At 31.0% G+C, this 25,770-nt stretch overlaps 1 protein-coding gene across 2 annotated transcripts; it reads right to left on the bottom strand.

Moving 5' to 3' along the window:
• Positions 1 to 916: 916 nt before the first annotated feature.
• LOC108917917 (phosphatidate cytidylyltransferase, photoreceptor-specific-like) lies at positions 917 to 22,634 on the bottom strand. Of its 2 annotated transcripts, none has more exons than XM_018724726.1 (2): positions 22,530 to 22,634; positions 917 to 2,250 (listed from the first exon to the last, which is right to left on the bottom strand). In XM_018724726.1, exon 2 carries the CDS (start codon positions 2,223 to 2,225, stop codon positions 1,044 to 1,046), a length of 1,182 nt encoding a protein of 393 aa, XP_018580242.1. In that variant the 5' UTR covers positions 2,226 to 2,250; positions 22,530 to 22,634; the 3' UTR covers positions 917 to 1,043. The 2 variants fall into 2 exon arrangements, with proteins under 2 accessions (XP_018580242.1, XP_018580243.1); XM_018724727.1 differs by lacking the exon at positions 22,530 to 22,634 and adding an exon at positions 18,234 to 18,251.
• Positions 22,635 to 25,770: the final 3,136 nt, after the last annotated feature.

Below are 25,770 nucleotides of genomic sequence, written 5' to 3'. Positions count from 1 at the left end.
TTGGTTTGCAGGCTACCGTCGGTTTAGGTTTCTTGACATTTCTTTTCAAAAATTCGAAAACTTTCAGAGTTACTTCTGAGGAAAATGTTCTTCTTTTTTTATTACACCCCGTATTTAAGCATTTGTTGAGTTCTCGAACAACTTTGTAATATTTAGTTTTAAAGGAAAACTAAAATTAAACGCACTTTGCTTAGGGAAAATTTTACATTTTGAAATTTTTTGCTATAGCTTCCCAATATAAGCAAAACTTTTTATCAAGAACACCTTCTTCTCGAAAAATCAACAATAAAAAGTTTACGGAGACACACTGTATTTAGACAGAATTTACGAAAAAGAAAAAAATCAGTTTTGACTCATATTAGGGTTCAGCGCATCGAATTCCTTCGGAAATTGAATGTGGGTCTTTTGGGTTTGGACTTTTTTTCTGTGTGCCTGTGCAATTATTTACTTCTACAAGAAGAAAAATAAATATTTTACGCTGTACCTACTCCTAATTTCACAAATCACAATGAAATTCTCACAATGACATTTCTCAAAAAGTCACCACAAATACATTAATTTTATAATTGCAGTAATAGGTATGTTTTTTATATGACTATTATGTCTAATCAAGACAGTTGCACAAAATAAAATGTACTTTATTTCTTTCCAGATTGAAACATCGCTCCCTTGTAAACCTCTCTCCCTTTGTTAATTTAAACTTCCAGAGAATTAAAGGAAAACTTTATGAAGATTTGCTTTTTTATTATTCCTTCAAACTGGAGCTTCAAAATGCCTCATTGCTGGTATTCGTTTTAGGAATTTAAGATATTCGTAGCAAGGTTTTAATAATCAAATTCTTTAAGCATTTAATTAAATTTTTACCGAATATTACATTCCGTGTAGTCTAAATAAGTTAGGGTTTCAAAAGCAACGCTTTAATAACAAAATACCTTTACTTTGGTTTCATAACATAATTTTATAATATATTACATATTTGTATAACGATCAGTATAACGTAATTGATATTGAGAATAAATAACTTTAAATTACTTAAATTAATGTCAGTCCTTCATAAGTCCTCTTATATGCAAGGATTCGTTTAAGAGAATGTAAAATTTCAGTTGATTTTCCTCACTTAATTGAAACACCTTTTGATAGATTTTGTCCACCTGAGGAATCCTTATGAACGTCCAAATATAAACGTTGACAAAAGTTGCCATAAGGAACTGACAGTCGAACCTGTCAGTTAACCCTCCATGTCCTGGGATAAGGTCACTGAAATCTTTAACTTTGAAGGCTCTCTTAAAGCCAGACGCACAGAAGCCTCCGAATGGCGCTATGACGCTTGCAAAAAGAGAAAAACCCAAAGAATGTAGTAGAAAAGGGAATACTTTAACAGAAATGCCAGTATTTCCGATATCATAATAAATCGGTTGGAATAGATAACTAGGAGTACAGTTTGTATTCATTATTATACCATTCTCAGTTTCTAAAAACCTAACAGGGCAAATCAAAAAAGGAATATGGCAGAATATGAACGACAAGAAAGTACCAAGTACCAAAGTGGAAATCCCACCAAATATGAAACCTTCCAGCGTCTTATTAGGAGACAAAGAAATCAGTGGTGTTTTACCCAGTAGTAAACCAAATGTATAAGCAAATACGTCGTTCAAGATAACTACACATACTGGTATAATTAACCAGATAAGTCCCTCAAATATATTTTGGACGATCATATAGCTTTGGAAGCCGATGATGATTAAAAGAAAATGAGTCCAAGCAAGTAAGCTAAACTGCTGTCTTATAAATTTCCTTCGTAGCCTGGCTAGAAACCAAATCATTCCCAGGAAATAAAAACAAAAAGAAAAAAATCTGTGATAGCTGAATAGAATTTTAACGAGATAATACTTGTCTATGAATAGCTCTAGATATTCTGCGAATGTCTCACCAAAGAAGAAGTAGTTGGCTATGATCACAAAATACCAGTTCAGTGATCGGAAGTACAGTACGTTTGGTATTTTCTTAGCATTGATTGCAATGTTGATAATTTCATCATGACATTTTATTTCAATAGCCAGAGCGTGTAGCAGGATTACTGGAAGGCCGTAGTAAACCATTATGTGGAAGTAAGCTATAAGAGTTAACCCGGTGATGGTTCTTCGCAGAGCATTGCTCCTGATGTGTGGAACTGGAAGCCAACTAAGCAGACTTTTCGTTTCTAATTTTTCTTCTTGCTTACTCATTTTGGCCTAACACCAGCTAGATGCACTGAAACAAAAGATATGTTTAAGGTTTTCATTTCTATTTAATTTAATAAATATAGTAGATATAACAATCGTCATTTGTGATGAGCTTTGCGTTTAAACTCAGGCATTAAATCAGTTTAATAGAGATATTACGGAAGTTCGTAATTGACATTATTTTAGTAACAAATTACAATTATCTTATTTTTTGAAAATTTTATACATACAGGGAAGGCCAGAAGTACGGAATAAAATTCATATCTTTTGAATGAGTTATTTTTTTTTTAAACGCCGAAACACGTTAACTGATTTTGATTTTTTCCCATCTTTCGGTTATATAATAATTAATTTTTCTTCAATCCCCTAACCCCCAGCTACCCGCACTTTTTTTTTCAAATGGAAACATAAGGCATGAGGGGGCTCGTTGAAAAGCTTATAGAAAACTGAATCCAGCCATACCAAATAAACAAGTTTTATTTTTTCAATAGCAAGGTTTTTAGGGTTGTATAAAACACCTACTTAACAAGTGAAATCAAATTTAATTATCTTCAGTGTTATCCTCCATGAATTTGCACAGAATAAAATAAAGAATTTGAAACTGTACCTATCACTGCTAACGCAAAAAAGATATATTTTTTATGTTGCGTTTTTTTGGCACCACTTACTTGCCAGGCTTTCTGGTTAATTTTTCGCTTTAGTTGTAAATTGGAGTTCGAAACGTTACTATTGTGTCAAAATCAAGTTATTTACTGAATTGCAATGGTATTGTCGGAAAGGCAACGCATCGAAATCTTGATATTGCTTGGATGTGGAGACAAAATAAGAAGTCAGGCTGAAGTGCGCGATTTATTTAATGCGAAATATCCCGAAAACCAAATCTCGCAAGGGACAGTTAGTAAAATATTTCACAAATTTGAGGAACACGGTACAGTACAGACTTTGCCCAAAACTGGACGGGCACGTGCTTTGAATGAAGAAAAGAAATTAGACATTGCATTAGAACTTGTTGAAAATCCTCATACTTCAACTGTTTCATTGGCCCGCAATCACGATGCTTCTCGAACTGCAATTCGAATGTTTCTGAAACAAGAGAAATACCACCCCTATAAGGTATGTCTTGTCCAAGAGCTTTTGGAAGACGATTATGATAGGCGATTACAATTTTGTGAGGAAATGATGAGACGGTGTGACGACAATAATGGTTTTCAACGAGACGTACTTTTTTCGGATGAAGCTACGTTTTATTTAAATGGAGTGGTTAACAGGCACAACTATCGCTTTTGGTCCCAGGAAAATCCACACTGGACATGCGAATCGCATACGCAGCATCCACAAAAAGTTAATGTATGGGCAGGTATCATCAACAACAGAATCTTGGGCCCATTCTTTTTTGAAGAAAATCTTACTGCCGCACGCTACCTGGATTTCCTAACATTTGACCTGATACCTGCTCTAGCTGTGATTTTCCCTCATGAAATTGATCCAGATATACCGAATGAAAGAATTTGGTTCCAACAAGATGGCGCTCCCCCACATTTTGGTATTGATGTTCGAAGATACTTAGATGAAATGTTTTCAAATCGCTGGATTGGTAGACGGGATACAGTTGAATGGCCGCCAAGATCCCCCGACTTAACACCCCTGAATTATTTTCTTTGGGGATATTTGAAAGAAAGAGGCTACTAGGACACACCGGATAATATTGAGAATTTAAAGAACAAGATTAGGGCAAAGATGCATAATTTACTTTAGACAGCTTTTACTATCGTCTTGGAGATTGCCAAATAGTGAATGGAGGACATTTTCGTGATTTGCGACATTGAGTTTATTTTTGTAAATTATCTAGTTGTTTCAATTTCTAAATGAAAAAAAAACTTGCTATTGAAAAACTAAAACTTGTTTATTTGGTATGGCTGAATTCAGTTTTCTATAAGCTTTTCAGCGAGCCCCCTCATGCCTTATGTTTCCATTTGAAAAAAAAAGTAGGGGTAGCTGGGGGTTAGGGGGTTGAAGAAAAATTAATTATTATATAACCGAAAGATGGGAAAAAATCAAAATCACTTAACCTATTTCGGCGTTTCAAAAAAAATTAACTCATTCAAAATATATGAATTTTATTCCGTACATCTGGCCATCCCTGTATATGATCGCTTAGATGAACGTGACGATTTTGAGTTTAATACAACACAATAATGTTATCATAAGGGCTGACAATTTTGCCAAATTGCACACGATTATCTAATATCGACCTTGAATATACATATATTTTTTAAGAAAAATAGTTAAAAATGGAAAAAATATCCTCTACTTTATTTGGCTCTACTTTATTTGGGGGTTTCCTTTTTTCTTTTTTTTTTTTCTTTTTTTTTTCTATTAGTAATTAGTAATCTTGACTACAAATGTAAGCGAATTCATGATAAATACTGAAAATAGCAGCCAATTTCAAAATATAACCTTTATTGATATCTTTTAACCCATTTACTAGGATCACCTTTAAACAGATGTAGCTACATTTAAGAGCTACATTTACATAAACTTTGTTAGGTAATCTCTTCTCAAAAAAAAATATTTCCGAATTTCCTCAGTTTATTTTAAAAAGAAAATATATTATATTATTATCCGATGCATCTCAGATAATTAAATTGTTTTCCATTTTCTCTTAAATTAAGCCTCAAACATATAAGACACATATTTTACTTACTACAAATAATGTGGTCACTCGACGATATAAGGTACCTATTATTAAGTTAGTATTAATACACATAGTTAAATTAGTAAAGTATTATACTTAACACAAAATGAAATACTTTTTAGATGTTATTAGTGACTTATTAACATTATGCTTCTGAAACATTAAGGGTAACATGATTAGTTTTTTAAATATTTGAAAAAAAAAAACGAAATTTTGGAAATCTGTTTTTGTTCCATTTCAGCCTTGTTTTGAGGTGGAATTGAAAAATGGCAACTTTTTGCCCTCTATCGAATGGCATAATCAATTTTTATATGTAAAGCTTCGTCTCTCTAGGACCATTATCAACTTCATTTTTTTATATACGACCCTGGAAATTTTATTAATTTTTTGCAACCTTCATGATCCCCCAATACTGGTACTGCCTCAGCCCGAACTAGATTCAGACGTTTTGTCTCGAAAAATTCAATTGCAATGTGTTCGTTCCAAAAACAAATTTTTTTTATTTAGATTTCTATGTTTATTAAATTATCGTACACTCTAAGTGTCGTTAGACCCTGTGAAATTCACCTAGTTACCTAAACTGTGACCATCACACGTTACAATAAAACATTGTAGGAGTTTTAATCTCCATAATTCATCAGTCGTACATAATTCGACAAGTTGCTGGATCAAAATTAAAACATTACAGTTTTAATTTCATTACGACAAATTAATTCTTAAAAATGTATATGAACAACCAAAACTCTGAATGAATATTATACTTTAAAAAATTACAGTAAATGTTCAAAAACAATTCCGTTTTGGCAAATGTTGAAAATGATATATGATCGGAATTTATTATACCTGCAACCGCAATTGTGTAAGAGCAGGTCAGATGTATTTGTATGAATATCCTGAAAAAAATTAAATCGAAATTAGTTTGCATTTTGAGCAGTCGAGAAAACTAGAAATAACTACGAGCACGGGATTAAAATTCTAATAATGTTTTATTGTAACGTGTGATGGTAATAGTTTAAATAACTGGGTGGATTTCACAGGTCTAACGACACTTAGAGTGTACGATAATAATTCAAGAAACATAAAAACCTAAAAAAATTGTAATAACATTTCCAGGGGCGTATTTAAAAAAATGAAGTTGATGATGGTCTTGGAGAGACGAAATATTACATGTAAAAATTGATTATGCAATTCGATAAAAGACAAAAAGTTGCATCACCTCAAACAAGGCTGAAATGAAACAAAAACGGATTTCGAAAATTTCGGTGTTTTTCAAATATTTCGAAAACTAATCGTGTTAGACTTGATTTTTTAGAGGCACAATATTGGTTTCCTGATTATGCAACTTTGCCCCCATTTAAGCTACTTCGTATCTCTTACTGTTTCCGTGATCCCTGTAACAACCTATATGTTTTAGGCTAAAAAATAAGCTTGTTTTTATGTTTGGCTCTCCAAATACTCCCCTGCGCCAAGTTTTATTCAAATATCCTAAAAAATAACGGAGTTATAGTAAAAAATAAAAAAAAAACTTATTTGTAGGTCCGTAACTTTTTAAGGAAGAATTTTGGCAGGGTTATAAATTAGATTAATTGCGTTGTCTTCATCTGAAGAAGCTTTATCATATCCAAGATTCTGAAAATTTTCAGTGTTTGTGATTGTTGGAAATATCCCTAATAAGTTTCAATCATGATCGTCATTTTATCTCTGCTGCATTGCAGATTATTTTATACTATTTGCTATTTACTATTTAAATATTATTAAATTAGGCGTATAAAGTAGATACAGAACCTTCATAAATGATTACAAGCCTCGTGAGCAGTAATTTTGTTTGGAACAGTAATTTTATTTCCTTCACGTTGGCAATTAAATTTCGGTAAAATTAAAACAATAAGAACAAGATTACATTAAAACACTACATTTTGTTTCACCGGCTGGTGATTGGTGTAATTTTTCACGAGATTCTATTCAACCAGTCAGCGATCGCATTATCTCGAGTGCAGGCACAACGGTTTGTTACTGTTCATTGTAAATGAATCATTAATATTGGTGACCATAGCAGTACCAGTCGTGCAAATTAATTATCTCGTCACCGGACGGGTGTTGAAATAACAAAAATCACTTTAAAAAATGATGTATTAATCAACAAGAAGCAAGTTCACAATTACACGTTTAATTTCAAACTGAATGGAATAAGCGAAGCAATTCTCTTATATAATAAAATAAAGCATTCTCAGCAAAAGATAAGGAAGTTGACTTTTGTATCTAGTTATTACAGCAGAGAGGATAATGATTCTGTAAAATAAAATATGAACATAAAAATAATATATCTATATATAATTCCTCCCGTCGTAGATGGAACTACAGGGGATGGAGCGACCAGGGTCCTAGTGGGCTATAGTCAGTCCTTTGGGGGTTGAGTCATCTGGGATGGCGAAGTCCTCATGATACCTGGGCTCAGGGGTGCTTCTTGTAGATGCTCAATACGCGGTAGGTAAAAAGGAGTCAGCAGAGAGTCACTGCTCCTGGTGTGGTGACTTGGAGATCATTGATTCAAGCATGATTCCAGTCCTTAAATTACTTATATTTTTCCAGAGGTTTCTGGGGCTTCTTTATTGGAGTAATTCGACTTCGAGCTTCTTGTGAAGATTTTAGCCGTTATTATTTTAATAACTGAGGCTCTCTTCTTAAAAATGTAGTATATTATTATTATTAAAACTATACCCAAGATGATATATATGAGATAATGTGGTTTCTGATTAAATTCTGGATCAAACAGTTCTAAGGGTTGGATTTTAAATTTGGATATACTCTCCGCTAAACTACTCAACTCATCTAGCCGTATATTTTCCAAATTAATTTGATATCTACTAGTATTAAGAAGTAGATTAATTCGTGGTAGTACGGTAACTTGACTTAATTCGATAGATTTTCCATAAAATTTTTCGTCTCTAATCTGCAGGGTGCATTTTTCTTCAATGGATACGAGGTATGATTTGTGTCGATTAAATTCGATGAGTCGTTCGTCATGGCATTTTAAATTTCCTAATGTTTCTTGTGAATTATAAATTGTGTAATGATTTTGAATTTGGTGTATAGAGTTTCCTTGAATCTGGGATGTGGTGCAATCGACTGGTTTTATTTGTTGTATTAGTGAATTGATACAATTATCTCTGAAGTTGATGTTGTTGCACAGGTACAAGCCTGGGATTTGTGTACATTCTTCTTTTTGATTGAGGATTTCTTGTTTGTTCTTAAGTAAGTAGGTTGAAATGGGAATGAGCAGACTTTGATTAAGGAGTATAGGTAAAACTTGGAAATAGTCATAGGTTTGTATTTGGAATATGGGAAAGTTGATATATACTTTATAATTTTGAGTATGTGTTTTGATAGAGGCTAATTTATAGTAGTCACTCAGTGGAGCTTTAATTATAGATTCTTTAGGATAAAGTTGTTCTAAAGTTTTAAAAACTGACTAAGTGTTCAAAATTCAGTACATTATGAGAAATAATTTTTAAATGTGAAAATAGAATAATTTCTTGTATATCTTCTAACTGATTAATAATTTCTAATCAATTTCGATGCTTTTAACTTGGAAAGCATACAGAGTATTATGTAATTTTTTAGGTAGTTGTTTAACATTTTGATCCAAAGAGTGTAAAGTATTATTTAATTTTGACGATAGGGTAGTTAGATAACTCAACTGTTCTTTTTGTTGTGTTTGAAGGTTAAATTGATTACTTTCTAAAATTTGTAATTTTTTCTCTATCTGTTCTCTATCATTATTGTCCATGAGGCCAAAAAGGTCATTATATCCTGTGCCGATAAAGTTTAGTAATCCTCGTTGTTTTCTGCGGTTTACATAGAAAAGGGTTGATAATTTTTATTAGAGGCTCGAACTGTGTAATATATTGGTTTCCTTGAGTCTGTATTTCTCGAGAGAAATTTTGAATTATGTTTGATAAATTTTGTAAATTTATTATTTGTACGAAATTATGTGAATGTGTGCTGACTTTTGCTTTTCCTGGATTAATGGGGAGTATAGGATTTTGTAATTCAATTATTTCGGAATAACTGTGCCAGAGAAATATTATCATCACTATCAGTGAATTCTTCATCCTGCAACAGAGGATAAGTATGTGAGATTTTTGATTTCTTAACATGTTTCTGTGAATTTTTCCTTGTTTTGTTTGAATGGTTGCACCGTTATCATTTATGGCTATGGCTTTTTTGAATTTGGGTTTTGTCTTTTGTCTGTTTGCTAAATTGTCTTTTATCAGTACATTTTGCAAAATTTTAACCTTTTCTGGTTCGGTTTTATTTTTGTTTACTCTGTCTAAAGTGTTTTGTTTGGTTACCTCGATTTTATTTTATACGTCCTGATATAATTTGGAATAGATTTGTTCCTGTTTTCTATGAAATTTGTGGTAATTACCTCCGTTTTTCCAACCCGTCTATCAGTAGATAATAATTTATGGGTCTTAGATTCATTTAATTTTAATTTATTGCTACTGAACCATGCTTTAGATCTATTAAATGGCCTCATCATACAAAAACACGTTTCCTCTGCTAAGCAAACTGGTATCGTCGGCAAATAGGACACAATGATGATGGTAGGTCATTAATATACATAAGAAACAAAAGTGGACCTAGAATAAATCCCTGCGGAACGCCACAGGAGATAGGCAGCGAATCTCTAATGACATCATTGAGATAAACATACTGCATCCTATATGTTAGATAAAGTTCCAATTTTACCAGCATATTTCCACATTAACGGAATCAAATGCTTTTGTAAGATCACATACAGTAGCATTAGTTGTGGAACCCTCATCAAATCTATCAACTATGAAATCTATAACTGCCAATAAAACCTTGACAGTGGAACAATTCTTCCGAAAACCATACTGAGATGTTGAAAAAATATGTTGTATCTCTAAGTAAGCTACAAGAGAATCCTTAATTATGATTTTAAAAAATTTTGAGATAATCGGAACAATTGTAATAGACCTGTAATTGTCCAAGTTATCCACGTCACCCTTCTTATGCATAGGCAATATTTTTGTAATTTTTTAATTTTTAAACCACGTATACCACTCACTCTGTCACGAGATAAACAATCATCACTATAAACTTGGTACAAATATTGAAACGTTTCGGTAAAAGTTTTACCAAGATTAAAACAAAACTTAATATTAGATCTTTGTCCGATGCTCATCTATACTTATTACTATTTAGCTCAAATAAAATAGATCTTTTTAGAATTACCATTAAAATATCCCCTATTACATATTTACTTATTGGAATTAAAATTATTAGTACTGCTCTTTTACAAAACAATTATACATTCCAAATGATTCATTTTTAATCACAGTTATTATTATTATAAATATTTTTAGTGTTTTATAATGGTACTAGAAAAATTTAACCAGGATTATACATAGTGGTAACATTAAAATGAAGACTATAAGTTATAATGTCCCTGCAGCTGTTCCTAAATCAAATTTTAAATAAAAGTACCTATAAGTAAGTGACTTGATCATTACATATAATATAAATTAACTTACCTTTTCCGACTGTTTTTATCTCATGTTTTCTCAAAGCAATAATTGTTGACTGCACTGTGATTATAAATATAGCTCTTCTACGCAACACGATTTACTAACTTAACAACGTGAATTACTTTAACTTGTGTTAACTAACTGTCGCAATAATTGAAACACATAACTACTTGTCAGGATGATTACAATAAATGTGGCGTAAGCCTCAAAATGAAACAAATGGATTGTTGCTCTGGGGTTCATAAGTACTGATTTGATTAATTTGTATTACATATATTCTAACTGGTTTAATTAATTAGTAGTCGCAGTGATGATGGAAATTTATTTATGATATTTTGATCTTAGTCTTTGACTTCAAGGAGAATATACCAGAGTAATGTAATAGAGAAATGCTTTGCTTGCAACATTGTATAAAGTAGACCATTTCATTGGATTTGCATGCTGGGGGCTATACCGAGCGTTCATTTTTCCAGCTATAGATAGCATGGTGATCTCAGTTATCTTAAGAGAAATGAGATCGGAATTTGATGACCTAACTTTTTCATTTTCAACCAAATATCAAAAAATTAGTTATTGTCTTAAGTGGAAACGAAAGATGTAAACCTTTTAAAAGCAAACCTATTAGCCATAATGCCTATTAGGACGGAGAAACGATGTTCAACTTNAAAAATTAGTTACTGTCTTAAGTGGAAACGAAAGAGGTAAACCTTTTAAAAGCAAACCTATTAGTCATAATGCCTATTAGGACGGAGAAACGATGTTCAACTTTTGTTTTTTGTTTATATCGCACACTACCTCACAGGTGGTGTAAAAAGAAGTGTAAATAATTTTGTTGATGTGCTTACAAATTGCACTTACATTTAAACATAAACAAATATTCTTGTAATATTATCGTTAGAAGTGTCTGCCACAAGGGGATTGTATTGATATGAATAACTTGAGCATCGCGAATCTTAGGGAAAAATTAAAGTCACCTTTTTTACGTATTTTTTGCATTAAAATATAAATCAGTTACAATGACATGTAAAAAATGCAGTGGCGTAGGTTTTTTTGTAAAAAAGGGGCGACCCCTGTCCAGTTGTACACCACTGGTTGAACCTTTAAAGCTCATATTTCAGGGAATATAAGGCCTACTATCATACGTTACATGTACCAAATTTTATTGAGATCGGTTAATAGATTCCGGAGATATAAACAAGAAATCAATTTTTTTTGACAACCTTAACACCCTGTATCTCGAAAACGGTGCCGTTCCAAACCTATGTTTATAAGGTAAACACATATTATTTTAAAGAGATCTATCTGCCCTCGAAGTTTCCTGCATAAAATTCGGACCACCCTATATAAGGATTTTGTAAAAAAATTGTTATTTCGTAAATATCTTAAATACCCCTTACCCAATTTTGTTGTAATTTGGCAGTGTGATTTGTACTTTATGTTATTTAGATGTTAAATGTTATTAATAAAAAATGATAAGAAAATGATAATTTCCAAAAGAGACTGTTCCCCTCGTTTTTTGCGCGGTCCAGAGATAGTAAATGGATTTTTTTTCTACAAAAATAAATCCAGATACGAAAAATATCCAAAAGACAAAAAGTTGTATTTTTTAGTTGCTTAATTCAAAAAATATATAAAAATTACAAAAAGCCAGTGATGTACATTTATTTTGGCAAATTATTCGTTACCGCTCGGGGCGCCACTGGACTTAATAAATCTAATTAAGTCAAGAGTTAAATTAGCCCCTTAACACTACAAATAACACTGCCAAATTGGGTAAAGTGTATTTAAGTTATTTACGAAATAGCAATTTCTTTACAAACGTTTAACATCCTTTGTCTTGAAAACGAAGCATCCGCGGACCAATGTTTATATGAACAACAATAATATGACAACTATCTTATGTTATTTCAATTGTTTTTGGAGTGTTTCTGGTCATGGCCAATTTGACAACAGGTCTGATACGAGAAAAACTGTCCAAAAAAATAGAAAATTGCAAAGTAGTAACGGCAGCCCTAACAATGCTTATATAGCTTGAAAGGAAATTTCAATCTGCATACGACAGAGTAAAAAAATATAGGATGTTCCATTTAAGTTAACAAAGTTATAGCTGATTGAAGTTATCACAATTTAACAGCAAAAATAAAACACTTACTATTAAATGTTTTAATTTGTTGATATACCATAATGTAGTGTTACCTATGCCCTTTACAGATACCAAAAATCCTCATGACATCATGCTCCTGAAAAGAGTTACTAGTTACTAGCATCTCCGCGGATCTTTGCATCTGTCAAATTTTTTCTTTAAAAATGAATATTTCAAAATCTATAACTCCTAGGTATAGGGAGTATTTAATAAAGTGATCCTCAAATTTTACGTAGAATACGAAAATGCAATAATATATAGGGTGTCCCATTTAAAATAATGAAGCTGGTGTCGACTTCCGGTATAACAGGAAGTGCTGGAGAGTTCTAGACATTTTAGTTGTGTTCGCCCCAGCGACATTGCCATATTGCCAAATTTTCAAATTTTTCGGAGCAGTACTTTGCTAAATATCGATCGACGCAGTTCGCGGTGGCACACCCTGTGTATTCATGATTAGCGATTGAAAACCATCGAGTTACAAGTTTCAGGAATTTTTGGATTCGGGCTTCGAATTCGTAATCAGCGACCCCAAAAACCAGTGGTAATAAATTTCAAGCAAAAATATTGAACATAAAAATGTGTTAAAAAATAAGGTTGTAATAATATAATAAGAGTCACGAGATAAACAATCATCACTATAAACTTGGTACATCAATTGAAACGTTTCGGTAAAAGTTTTACCAAGATTAAAACAAAACTTAATATTAGATCTTTGTCCGATGCTCATCTATACTTATTACTATTTAGCTCAAATAAAATAGATCTTTTTAGAATTACCATTAAAATATCCCCTATTACATATTTACTTATTGGAATTAAAATTATTAGTACTGCTCTTTTACAAAACAATTATACATTCCAAATGATTCATTTTTAATCACAGTTATTATTATTATAAATATTTTTAGTGTTTTATAATGGTACTAGAAAAATTTAACCAGGATTATACATAGTGGTAACATTAAAATGAAGACTATAAGTTATAATGTCCCTGCAGCTGTTCCTAAATCAAATTTTAAATAAAAGTACCTATAAGTAAGTGACTTGATCATTACATATAATATAAATTAACTTACCTTTTCCGACTGTTTTTATCTCATGTTTTCTCAAAGCAATAATTGTTGACTGCACTGTGATTATAAATATAGCTCTTCTACGCAACACGATTTACTAACTTAACAACGTGAATTACTTTAACTTGTGTTAACTAACTGTCGCAATAATTGAAACACATAACTACTTGTCAGGATGATTACAATAAATGTGGCGTAGGCCTCAAAATGAAACAAATGGATTGTTGCTCTGGGGTTCATAAGTACTGATTTGATTAATTTGTATTACATATATTCTAACTGGTTTAATTAATTAGTAGTCGCAGTGATGATGGAAATTTATTTATGATATTTTGATCTTAGTCTTTGACTTCAAGGAGAATATACCAGAGTAATGTAATAGAGAAATGCTTTGCTTGCAACATTGTATAAAGTAGACCATTTCATTGGATTTGCATGCTGGGGGCTATACCGAGCGTTCATTTTTCCAGCTATAGATAGCATGGTGATCTCAGTTATCTTAAGAGAAATGAGATCGGAATTTGATGACCTAACTTTTTCATTTTCAACCAAATATCAAAAAATTAGTTATTGTCTTAAGTGGAAACGAAAGATGTAAACCTTTTAAAAGCAAACCTATTAGCCATAATGCCTATTAGGACGGAGAAACGATGTTCAACTTCTGTTTTTCTTATTGAATTTCATCGAATTTTAAAATTTTTTAATTTGGCTAATTTTTTGCAATGATCGTTATATGATATAATTTGATTTTTGTTTTTGCAGAAATATCAAATAATTCACTTTTATACGGTCTTTGGAAACAAACCATCCAGTTAAGAGGGTTTGACAGTATTTAATGGATGAAATGCAGGAAGAGAGGGTGATGAAACAAGATGTAAAATGAGATTAAACTAGTCCCACGTCCCGTGACTTTTACGTGGTATGCGTATTTTATATATGTTATTCATTCTTTAAATTTCTTTTGTGTTCTTTGTTTTTAATTTACATTGTGTTGAGTTTAAGTTTTTAAAAGGTTTATTTTAAATTGTGCTTAAACATATTAAGTATAAAAAGGAGCTACTAAAAAAAATGCTTTTTTGATTCGTTTTAATTAGATTAATATCTTTAAAGCACATGTAAGAACTAATATAATAAACAATAAAATATATTATTTTTCTTAAAAAAAACTTAGTCAAACGACAGATTATTAATTACAATGGACAATTAGTCGTGTCCAAAATGAGTAGCTATGGAAGGATTGCACAAAATATGTTTTAACTTTTTTTCACCTGCCCAAAATTTATCACATATGTCTACTTAAAAAATATACGGGGTGTTAATTAAGTATGTACAATAAATTGAACAGACGATTATTTGAGTGATTTTAAGACAAAAAGTTCATATAAACATTGGTCCGCAGATGCTTCGTTTTCAATATACAGGGTGGTCCGAATTTTATGCAGGAAACTTCGAGGGTAGATAGATCTCTTTAAAATAATATGTGTTTGCCTTATAAACATAGGTCTGGAACGGCCCCGTTTTGGAGATACAGGGTATTGAGGTTTTAAAAAAAATTGATTTTTTGTTTATCCAAGCATATTTTTAGTAATAATGGTAATTTGAGCTTTAATAATATTTTTCATTGGTCTAAATATGTAGATGATATTCTTGCATTTGTGACAGGTCCTCCTACAGTGATTGATAATAATATTCTTACTGATCTTAATAAACTTCATTCCTCTATTAGTTTTACATTAGAAATTGAACATAATAATGAATTAAATTTCTTAGATTTAAAAATTTTCAAACATAATTGCTCTTTAGAATTTTCCATATATAGAAAACCATCTCAAATTGATCATTTAATTTCAAGGCATTCCAATCATCCTTTTCAACATAAAATGGCTGCCATTCGCTGCTACGTTCATAGATTATTAAATATACCAATGTCAAATTTAAATTTCAATAAGGAAGTGCAGATATTGCAACAATTATGTATTAATAATGATTTTTCTCCTGATATTGTACAGAGAACTATTAATAGAATTTAGTTTCAGAAAAATAGAAATTTAGCTTTTCGTTCACAAAATGTTAACATTGATAATAATTACAATTTTAGATCTTTATCTTATTTAGGTAGTATTTCGGATAATACTTACATATTTCAAAAATTTTAACTAAAAGTATTCCTAATCTCAAAATTTCCTTTAAAGTAAATAAGTCAATTCGTTCAAAATTTTCTAAAGTTAAAGATTGACAGGATAAATTGTCAAATAGAGGTATATATTTGTTATCTTTTAATGATTGTCCCGTCACCTATGTTGGTAGAACCATTAGATCATTAAATATTCGTATTAATGAACATTTAAAAAGAACTGAAAAGTCAGCTTTTGGGCATCATATTAATTCACCATTCATTTTCACCTTTAAACAATAGCAAAATTCTTCATAATATTCATAATAATTTTGATTTTCATAAAATTAATTTATTGGAAGACTTAGAAATTCTAAGAGAAATTAAAAGGAACCCTAATAACTGTGTTAATACTCAAGTCAATTTAAATTGTAATTTTAAACCTTTATTCAAGTATCTTTGGGAATCTCATTAATTCACAGCTGATAGTTTGTTATTAGTATATTGGTAGTTTAACTTTAAAAATTTTTGTTTTCACTTAGTTGGTAATCCTTAGAATTGTAGAATATTAATTTTCAATTTCATTTAACATTTAACCTCACTTTATTTCACTCCACATGTTCGACATTGTTAGTCAATTTCTGTTTCTTTCTCTTGTTATTTACCAGTAATTGATGCTATATTTAATGTTGTAGGTATATTGTTATGTCGAACTTATTAAGATTTTCAACGTTTCCATCTAAAATTTAATGTAAGTAAAAATTATTTTTTTTGCTTTATATGTATAATGTCATTTCAACCTCTTGTTGATATTTTAGGAATAGCTTCGATGATGACTATGCAGTCGAAAGCGCTCAGCTAAGATTTTAATAAACATTTTATAGACACTTTAACATACAAATTTCTTTGGCTTTTCTTTAAATAAAAATGTGTGCCTTAAAAGTGTGTAAAAGTGGGAAGCTGATCTCTGGGTGGTTTCCAACCGTTTGGAAGGTAAGTTTTTTGGTATGTTGTCTATCAACCTACATTGGTATATTTGATCATATAAAAAAAACAATAGTTTTTCACGTTGTTTTACACTAACATTTGTTATTTGATCTTAGGAGTGGAATTAACCCCCTCGTAGAAGTACGTGTGGATATCTGCATATTACGTTTCTTTCTAATGCTCAAAATATTATTTTAAAATGGTTTCTCAAAGATTTACAAATTGTTGCTTTTCATTATAAAGATTTACCTTATCCTCACTATCTCACCCTATTGGGGATGTGTTAACGTTTTATTAAAAAATGACCTGGTAAATTGGTTTATGGGCTGCGGATTCTTGTTCAGCAAAAAAAAACACAAAATCTATGTAGTTCTGGTACAGAACTTTTAGTTTGGGATATGTGGTTTGGCTGTGTAATTTTTCAAAATGTGAACAATAATAATAATTATTATAATAATAGTAATTAGTACATATTAATTATAATACATAAACAAGCCTGGAATTTTTTGCAAAACTTGACCTTCACAGTAAAGTAAAAATAATGAAAACCTAATGGAAAGATCAAAATTATTGCTATAATATATATGACAATATTTTCTAGCTACATTTAATATCTATGTGGAGCATGATAACTTAAATAACAGTATTAACTTAAACGTAGTAATTTGAATGTAAATATAATGGGTTTCTAATTGATAAATTATAGAGAATTCCAGTTACAACACACCGAAACTAGCTGACATTGACCTGCTTAAACATGTACTTAAATAAAAATAGGTAAATAGTTATTTTGCTACAGTGGAAAATATTATGACGTGAGCTTGCTTAGTCACTCTATTAATGAACATCTAAAATAATAATCTATAATAGTTCATCCATTTGAAGTTAGGAAGGCGCAAACTGTATGATGATGAAAAAATCAGATAAGAATTATAAATAAAATTTACATTACTATATCACTTCATTCTAAGACATATAATATTTCGAAAATTAATCTATTTTCGTACTGATATCTGAAAAAGTATAAATTATAGTGTTTAAGTAAATATGATAGTTCCTATTTTGAGTGTTCATCTGCTATCATAATTAGAGATGTGACCATAAATTTTCTCCCGATACATTCAGTGCGAATAGCACAAAAAATATATGGGTACTTTTTACATAAGTTTTTATCCTAAAACGGACAAGAAGGGAGACTTACGAGATGGTAGATACAATCTTACTTTGCTACAGTTTAAAAGGTTTTCGGGATACTTTAAATTTAGACTTAGAACATCTGGTTACATAGTAATCATTCAAACCTCATGTCTTGCGTAAAGGTTAATTTTGAGGATGAGAGACACAGTTTCATCCCTAACTTTATTAATTTCTTGATTAAGATTAGAATTAAGATTTATATAAGATTTATTGTATGTTTTTATGTCTTTTATTGCATTTTGACTCACCTACTCTAAAAAATCAACCGTTTTTTGTATTTTGCAGGTATATACAAATAGCTGAAAATTCTTTTGTGTCTGTATTTTTTAAATTTTGTCACAAATAAACGGTTGTCCTAATTCAACACAATTCACTAACCATAACCGTATCTTAGAACCGTATTGCTCGACAACAATACAATTATATTTGTTTATACACACCTAAAATGAAACGAATACGAGCCCACTGGTAGTCAACCTACTTTAGCTAACGTATAAATATTAAAAGTGCGTTTAAGCAGCCTTATCTGTCGAAGGCGTTACTATCTAAGATTATCATTTACCTATATTGTTATATATTTGCCTAGAATACACACTGTTAAATCGACTGTTAAATTTTACATAAAATAACGCAGAGTAATTCGTGTTTATCCAAATTCACGAGTGTAGTAGCCAGTTTTCTCAAAAGTAAATGCTTGGCCAAATTTACAGGGTGGCCCAATTAAAACAGTCCACCTGAAATATTTTCAATGCAACATGTTTTTCCGGAAGACCCCGAAACAAGTCGATTTTGCTTTCAAGGGGGACATCTTTTGTTCATAAATTCATGGGTCATCCCCCTAAACGGGGTGGCAACCCCTTCAAAAATCTTAAGTGGCACGGGGTGTTAAGTGGCACGTCATTTTAAAGTTATTTCAATTCTCTTTACAAACATGCTAAAATGTTTTTGTTCTGCCTTAAAATTAATGTAAAAAACCTGTTGGAAGTGTCGGTGAAATAAATCGAAAGGAAAAAGTTTTCAAATAAGTTTTAATTAATTAAATGTTTAAATTGCGACCCATTTACAGTAATAAAACCGTTGTTCAACATTTTTCCGAACATTTTGTAGCATTTCAGGGGTTATTTCATCACATGCTACAACTATTCGGTGGCGAAGATCTTCTAAAGAGGTAAGTTTCGCTTTATAAATAATACTTTTTAAATGACCTCATAAGAAATAGTCCAGTGATATTAAATCAAGCGATCTTAGGGGCCATTCAATGAAACCCTTACTGCCAATCCATTGTTCGGCAAAATGTTAATTGAAAATGTCACGTACAGCAGTTGCATAGTGTGGCGGAATGCCATCCTGTTAAAAAAATACATCATTCTCTGGAATCTGATCGTTGTTTTCAAGAATCTTCACAATACGAGGGTAGATGAAGTTTTGAAGTAAATTGAGGTAAGATTCACAAGTCAAGTTATCAGGTAGAAAAAATGGACAAATAATATTATTTCCCAAAACCCCAGCCCATACATTTAACTTTTCTTGATACTGTGAATGCTGTTCTCTCATAAATTCAGGCAAATCCTGAATCACTCCAGTATCTGCAATTATGTGTGTTGACGTAATCTTTAAGAAAGAATGTGCATTCGTCAGAAAAGCATGTACAATATAAAAAATTGGGATTGTTCCAAAATTTTTTCACAAAATTGTATACGGCGATCTGGATCATCTTCATTGAGCTCTTGCACGAGATGAATGTTATAGGGATAGAATTGATGCTTTTTCTAGACTTCTGAAAACTACTACCTGAAATTCTTGAAGTTGTCTCTAATTTTTAGATGCTTGAAGTGGTATCCAGTTCCACATGTCCCAAAATTGGAACCTGTGCAGCCTCGTCAGTAACAGTGTGTTGCATTTCATGTTTTTTGTTAGCAACGGGTCCAATCTCCATGAATTTAGATATTAAATTTATTACGTAGGGATTGTTGAGATTCTTAACGGGATGCCATTCATTAAAAATTCTTGCAGTTACCCGGGCCATTTCATTATTTTGAGTGACAATTTCAATTCTCCCTGTAGTGGTGTAAACCACGATAATTTGAATCGCCTGCTTCAAAACAGCGAATAATAACAAATCAATGGATTTCAGTACCTAGACAATTCTGATTGATGTAAAATCGGAACAAAACTACAGGTAAAATTCTAATAAAATCCATCACCTTATCAAGACTTCGATGATAAACCTTCACTTTATTTATTTCACCGATACTTCCAACAGATTTTTTACATTAGTTTTAAGGCAGAACAAAATAATTTCAGCATGTATGTAAAGATAATTGAAATACCTTTAAAATGATGTGCCACTTAACACCCCGTGACATTTAAGATTCTTAAAGGGGTTGCCACCCCGTTTAGGGGGATGCCCATGACCATGAATTTGTGATCTAAAGATAGTCCCCCTTGAAAGCAAAATCTACCTGTTTCGGGGTTTTTCGGAAAAACCTGTTGCATTGAAAATATTTTAGGTGGACTGTTATATTTGGGCCACCCTGTATGTTTACAAGATTTTTAATTTATAAGATATCTTGCAACATCATGGCTGCAAATCATTTTATTTTGACAAAATATCTATGTCGGTACAGGTTTAATGGAAAACTTTACCAGATACAAAAAAGTTTCATATAAACGCTGACCGTAGAACGTTAATATTTTCAGTATACAGGGTGATTCGTATTTTCTGAACAGCGAAAGATAGGTTTGAATTTTGAATCAATCCTCATCAAGGTTCTTTTGGTATATTTAAGAAAAAAAATTCTATACTTGGTGTTGATTTGAAAGAGTTCAAAAAATCACTTTTTCTGCTATTTTGGAAAATCAACGACTGCTTTGCAAATATTGCGTAAAGTACCAATGTTTGTAGGTTTTTTTTAGCTGAATCCGAGTACATACATGCCCATGGGACCTTGGGACCTGTAAATTTTGAAATCGATCAGTAGAATCGATTTCCTTACCTAATTCGTCAGTTTTATAAAAAATTAGAGAAGCAGGTTTTTTGCTCCTTAAACATCAATTAATAATGATTAAGATGAAAAAAATGCATTATTTTCCTCACAATTTCGCGTTAAATCTATAAACAAAATTTAAAATTTGGAAAAAAATTAAATTTTTCAAATTATTTTTGCGTCATGTTTTTCACAATTTCACACTGAATATCTACTCATCAAATGTCGGATAAAAAAAGAAATTTGTTAATAAAATTTAGGACTATTTCTTTTTAATGAAAAAAAATTATGGTTTTGAAATAAACTGTTTTTTTAAGGGTTTGAGAACCTTCCAAAAAAAGGATCAATAAATCGTTTAGCAATGCATGTAAAAAAATGCATGAAGATTCAATTGGAGCTATCAACTAAAATTGATGGAATTAATATTAACTCGATGAAATACGGCATGCGAAGAAAAAATCGCATCAAAACTGAACAGAAAATTCTTCAGTATAATTTTCTGAATATTTTGAAATTAAGAAAAAAATGTTTTTTCTAAATTGCAACATTTGGACATTTGAAATATTCAATGTGAAATTGTAAAAAACATAGCATACTTTTTTTATAATTTGTTTTTTTTTCAAAATTGAATTTTTTTCAAAGTATTGAATGTGTTTTTTTCGATATTTGATGAGCATTTAACGCGAAATTGTAAGAAAAATAACGCAAAATTTTTTTTATCATCTTATTCATCATTAATTGATGTTTAAGGAACAACAAACTTTTTCCTTTATTTTTTTTTATAAAACTGACGATTCAGGAAAGGGAAACGGTTCGACTAATCGGTTTCAAAGTTGATACTTTACATAATAGTTGCAAAGTAGTCGTAGATTTTTCCAGAAAAAGTAATTTTTTTGTAATTTTACAAATTAACACTGAGTATAAAAAAATCTCAAACATACCAAAAGGTTTTTGAAGAGGATTGAATCAAATTTCCAAAACCTAACTTCCGTTTTTATTAAAGATATGAAGATATTTGAAATTGAATGTAAGGCGTCGTATTCTATCTGCGTTAGGATATTTTTATATAATTTTGTTCAAATCAGCATAAAAACGTCTCCAGAATAGGTTTGAGGCCATTATCTGTCGGAAGAGTTTCTGGACACCCTATATATAAGAAGTTATTTAAAAAAATCACATTCACCTTATCGTACATACATTATCAGCTAACTGATTGTTTAGATTATACGGACACCTGATGTAGGTAACCTTGAACCTCTTAGAGATACCTATACCTAATATATGGCACGAAACTGACGACTTTCATTTTCGATTAAATACATCGGTTAAACTGCCTGTTAAATAATTTACTCACCAAAACAAACGAATATTTCAACTTTATATGTATAAATATACTTCTAGACGCCGTACAGTTATTCGTTCCGGATATTAACGGTTATTTCATTTCAGTATAGTTAATTTTAGTCATTGAATAAATATTTTATAATTAACTTAATCTAGGTAGGCACCTAATATTTAAATAATCTATAACAATGGATAGTTTCAACACGTACGTACCTTATCTCAAAATCCATGTTTATTTGCTTTCATGTAGACACTAGTTTTCTGGAAACTGTGTGACAGTCTACTCACTCTCGATGTGACACGCCTTCGTACAATAAACATCGCGATATAAACAAACACCTTGAATTCCTTGCCTGTAGGTATTCAGCGCGAAATATGAACATTATCTTATCGCGCAGATGCGACGCGTGGGGGACTGTGGTTCCAATGCAATACTATTAATTCCTTATAAAAGGAGAGCATTCATAAACAACAGCAACTGACGATAAGTTAGAACTAGACATCGGAAACTTTGTGCCTACGATCAAGTAAATAAACAGTAGTAATCTGTGTTTTGCTAGTAAGCGGCAATACGCGTTGTAGTACCTGTGGTCAAGCCGTGTGCCGCTCTATTCTCGACCAAAAAAATCAAATTCACACATAAACCACAATGAAATGCTCGGTCAACGTCCCTTAGCAAAATAAAGAGATGTACATGTTATCGTATAATCACGCGATTACTACAATGTGAAGTACTGGATGCTTCACCACTATTGGTAAAAATAGCATCTATTAAACGATCATTTTTGTTTTTGAAATGGGTATTTACCTACCGATCGCCAGAAACGATTAACCGTGCAATGTATACTTAGACAACTGTTAATTATTATCTGCAGTCGCTTTCCTTATGAGTAAGAAATTATTATTTTGTTAGCTTTTGCTGGTACTTATTATCACATACATAATATACGATATTATTTCGTGTTTTTGTAGAAAACAATTTCAGGATGGTGGTGTAATAATTTTTGCTAGATGTAACACGGATTTTGTAAAACTAGACGTGGTAAGCTCTTCTGTTGAACTAAACTTTGAATGCACATTAGCAATGTCTAAAACTTTAAAGCTTATTATATATGTGTGTATAGATCTCCATCCGGTAATATGGAAATATTTTTAAAAGCATTTTTTGATATGATGGTAGAATTACACGGAAAATACAAAAGTTTTGATTATATTATCTGCAGGGATTTTAATAATGATTTTAGAACGGAAAATAAAAATCGCAGGGATTTTGATAATCTGTTAAACATGTTTAATTTGAAAACTACAGTGAAAGAACCCACTCGAGTAACTAAATCGTCATCGACAACTATTGATAATATAGTAATTAATAGCAATTTAACATTCTCCGTCGAAACAAAGGAATTGGGAATCTCTGATCATAAGGCCCAGATTATGTCACTTGATGTTTGTACTTCCATAATGCTTAATCAAAATATTATTGAGTCAAAAAGGAATTTTAACACTTTCAACCGGGAAAAGTTTTCTGAACTAGAAGATAAAACAAATTGGGACATGATGGGTATATTATTAATGATACTAATATGGCATATGACACTTTTTATCAATATGTTAATGAAGTTTTTGAACAGGCTTTTCCTTTAAAAAATATAAAACATCGAGCTTCTCCAGTCTATAGGGGATGGATTTCCAAAGGCATTAGAATTTCGTTTAAAAATAAAAGATTTTTAATTAACCTAAAAAAATACACGAATAACATAATCATTTTAAATTATATTAAAAACTATGAAAAGACACTTAAAAAGATAATTTATGTTGCAAAACAAAAATATTTTAAGGACAAAATAGTAAATGCTGATAATAAAATTAAGTCAACCTGGAAAATGGTTAATCATTTTACTAGAAATAAACCTCCTGGAAGAAATGAAAACATTGCCATCAAAATAAATAACAATTTAATCACGGATTCTCTTCAAGTCGCTAATGAATTTAACAACTTTTTTATTAATTCCCCGAAGGATATTTTACCAAACACAATATCAAAAAAGTCAAGTGTAAGTTATATTAATAACGTTAATATTAGCAATACAATTAGATTTCTGTTTGAACAAATTACTCGCTTAGATGTAAAAAAAGCATTACAAGCTTTAAAACCTAAGATATCAGCTGGCTATGATGATATCCCTATAACTATAATAAAGGATAATGCTGAAGCTTTAGCCGAACCTTTAAAATGCCTAATTAATTTGTCCTTAATGAATGGTGAATTTCCTAAATCCTTTAAAAAAGCGATAACAAAACCGCTTTATAAAAAGGGAGACAAATTGCTCCCCACAAATTATAGGGGTATATCTCTTTTACCGTCGTTTTAAAAAATTCTAGAACATATAGTTAAACAACAACTATTATTATATTTAAATAGATGTCACATTTTGGATAATTCACAATTCGGATTTAGGGAAAACTTTAACACTACAGACGCTGCTTTTAAATTAATAGAAAACATCAATACATGTTTGGAAAATAAGGAAATCCCGTTAGGCATTTTTTGTGATCTGTCCAAGGCTTTTGATTGTATTGATCACCAAATATTACGTGACAAGCTGGAGTATTATGGCATAACTGACAAGGAAAACAATTCATTCTGGCTTTGTTAGAGTTGAAAGCGGAGTTCCACAAGGTTCTATTTTGGGACCACTGTTATTTCTGTTGTATGTTAATGATATCGTCCCAAATTTTCCAGAGGTCAAATTTTCATTATTTGCTGACGACACCAGCTTGTTAATAGAGGATGCTAACAAAAACGATTTAACAACCAAAGCAAAAAATATTTTAGAACACGTTTCTGATTGGTTTCTTGCAAATAAGCTGATGCTAAATTGCAATAAAACTAACAGTATAACATTTCAATTACGTGGAATTACAGATACCTCTTTAAAATTAAATAGTAATCAAATATGCTCAGTACAATCCACGAAATTTCTTGGCATTTATGTCGACTCTCAATTGAATTGGATGGAGCACATAACCAATTTAAAGACAAAGCTAGGGAAAGCCATATATGCAATACTAACTGTTAAACGAAATATTGATTTTTCACAGCAGAGATTGTTTATTATGCATATTTCCAGAGTGTATTGCAATATGGAATTGAGCTTTGGGGAGGATCTACTAGTTCTGAAGATGTATTCCTGGTACAAAAAAAGGCAATAAGAATTTTATGTGATTTACCTCATAGAGAATCTTGCAGAAGTTATTTTATAAAAATTGGAATATTTACCCTTACTAATCTATATGTTTACAGATTATCTATTTTAATTCATAAAAATAAACATTTGATCAAAACACCAAGTGATTATCATAGTTATCCTACACGTCATCAAAATCTCATTTTACCACAATATAATTATAATAGAACTCGCAATGTTGCTTTGTATTCGGGGATAAAGGTTTA

The sequence above is a fragment of the Anoplophora glabripennis genome, unplaced genomic scaffold, assembly GCF_000390285.2.
Source record: "Anoplophora glabripennis isolate ALB-LARVAE unplaced genomic scaffold, Agla_2.0 scaffold66, whole genome shotgun sequence".
Classification (NCBI taxonomy): domain Eukaryota; kingdom Metazoa; phylum Arthropoda; class Insecta; order Coleoptera; family Cerambycidae; genus Anoplophora; species Anoplophora glabripennis.
The sequence above is the reverse complement of the archived record's forward strand: the minus strand, read 5'-3'. Positions and strand labels throughout refer to the sequence as shown.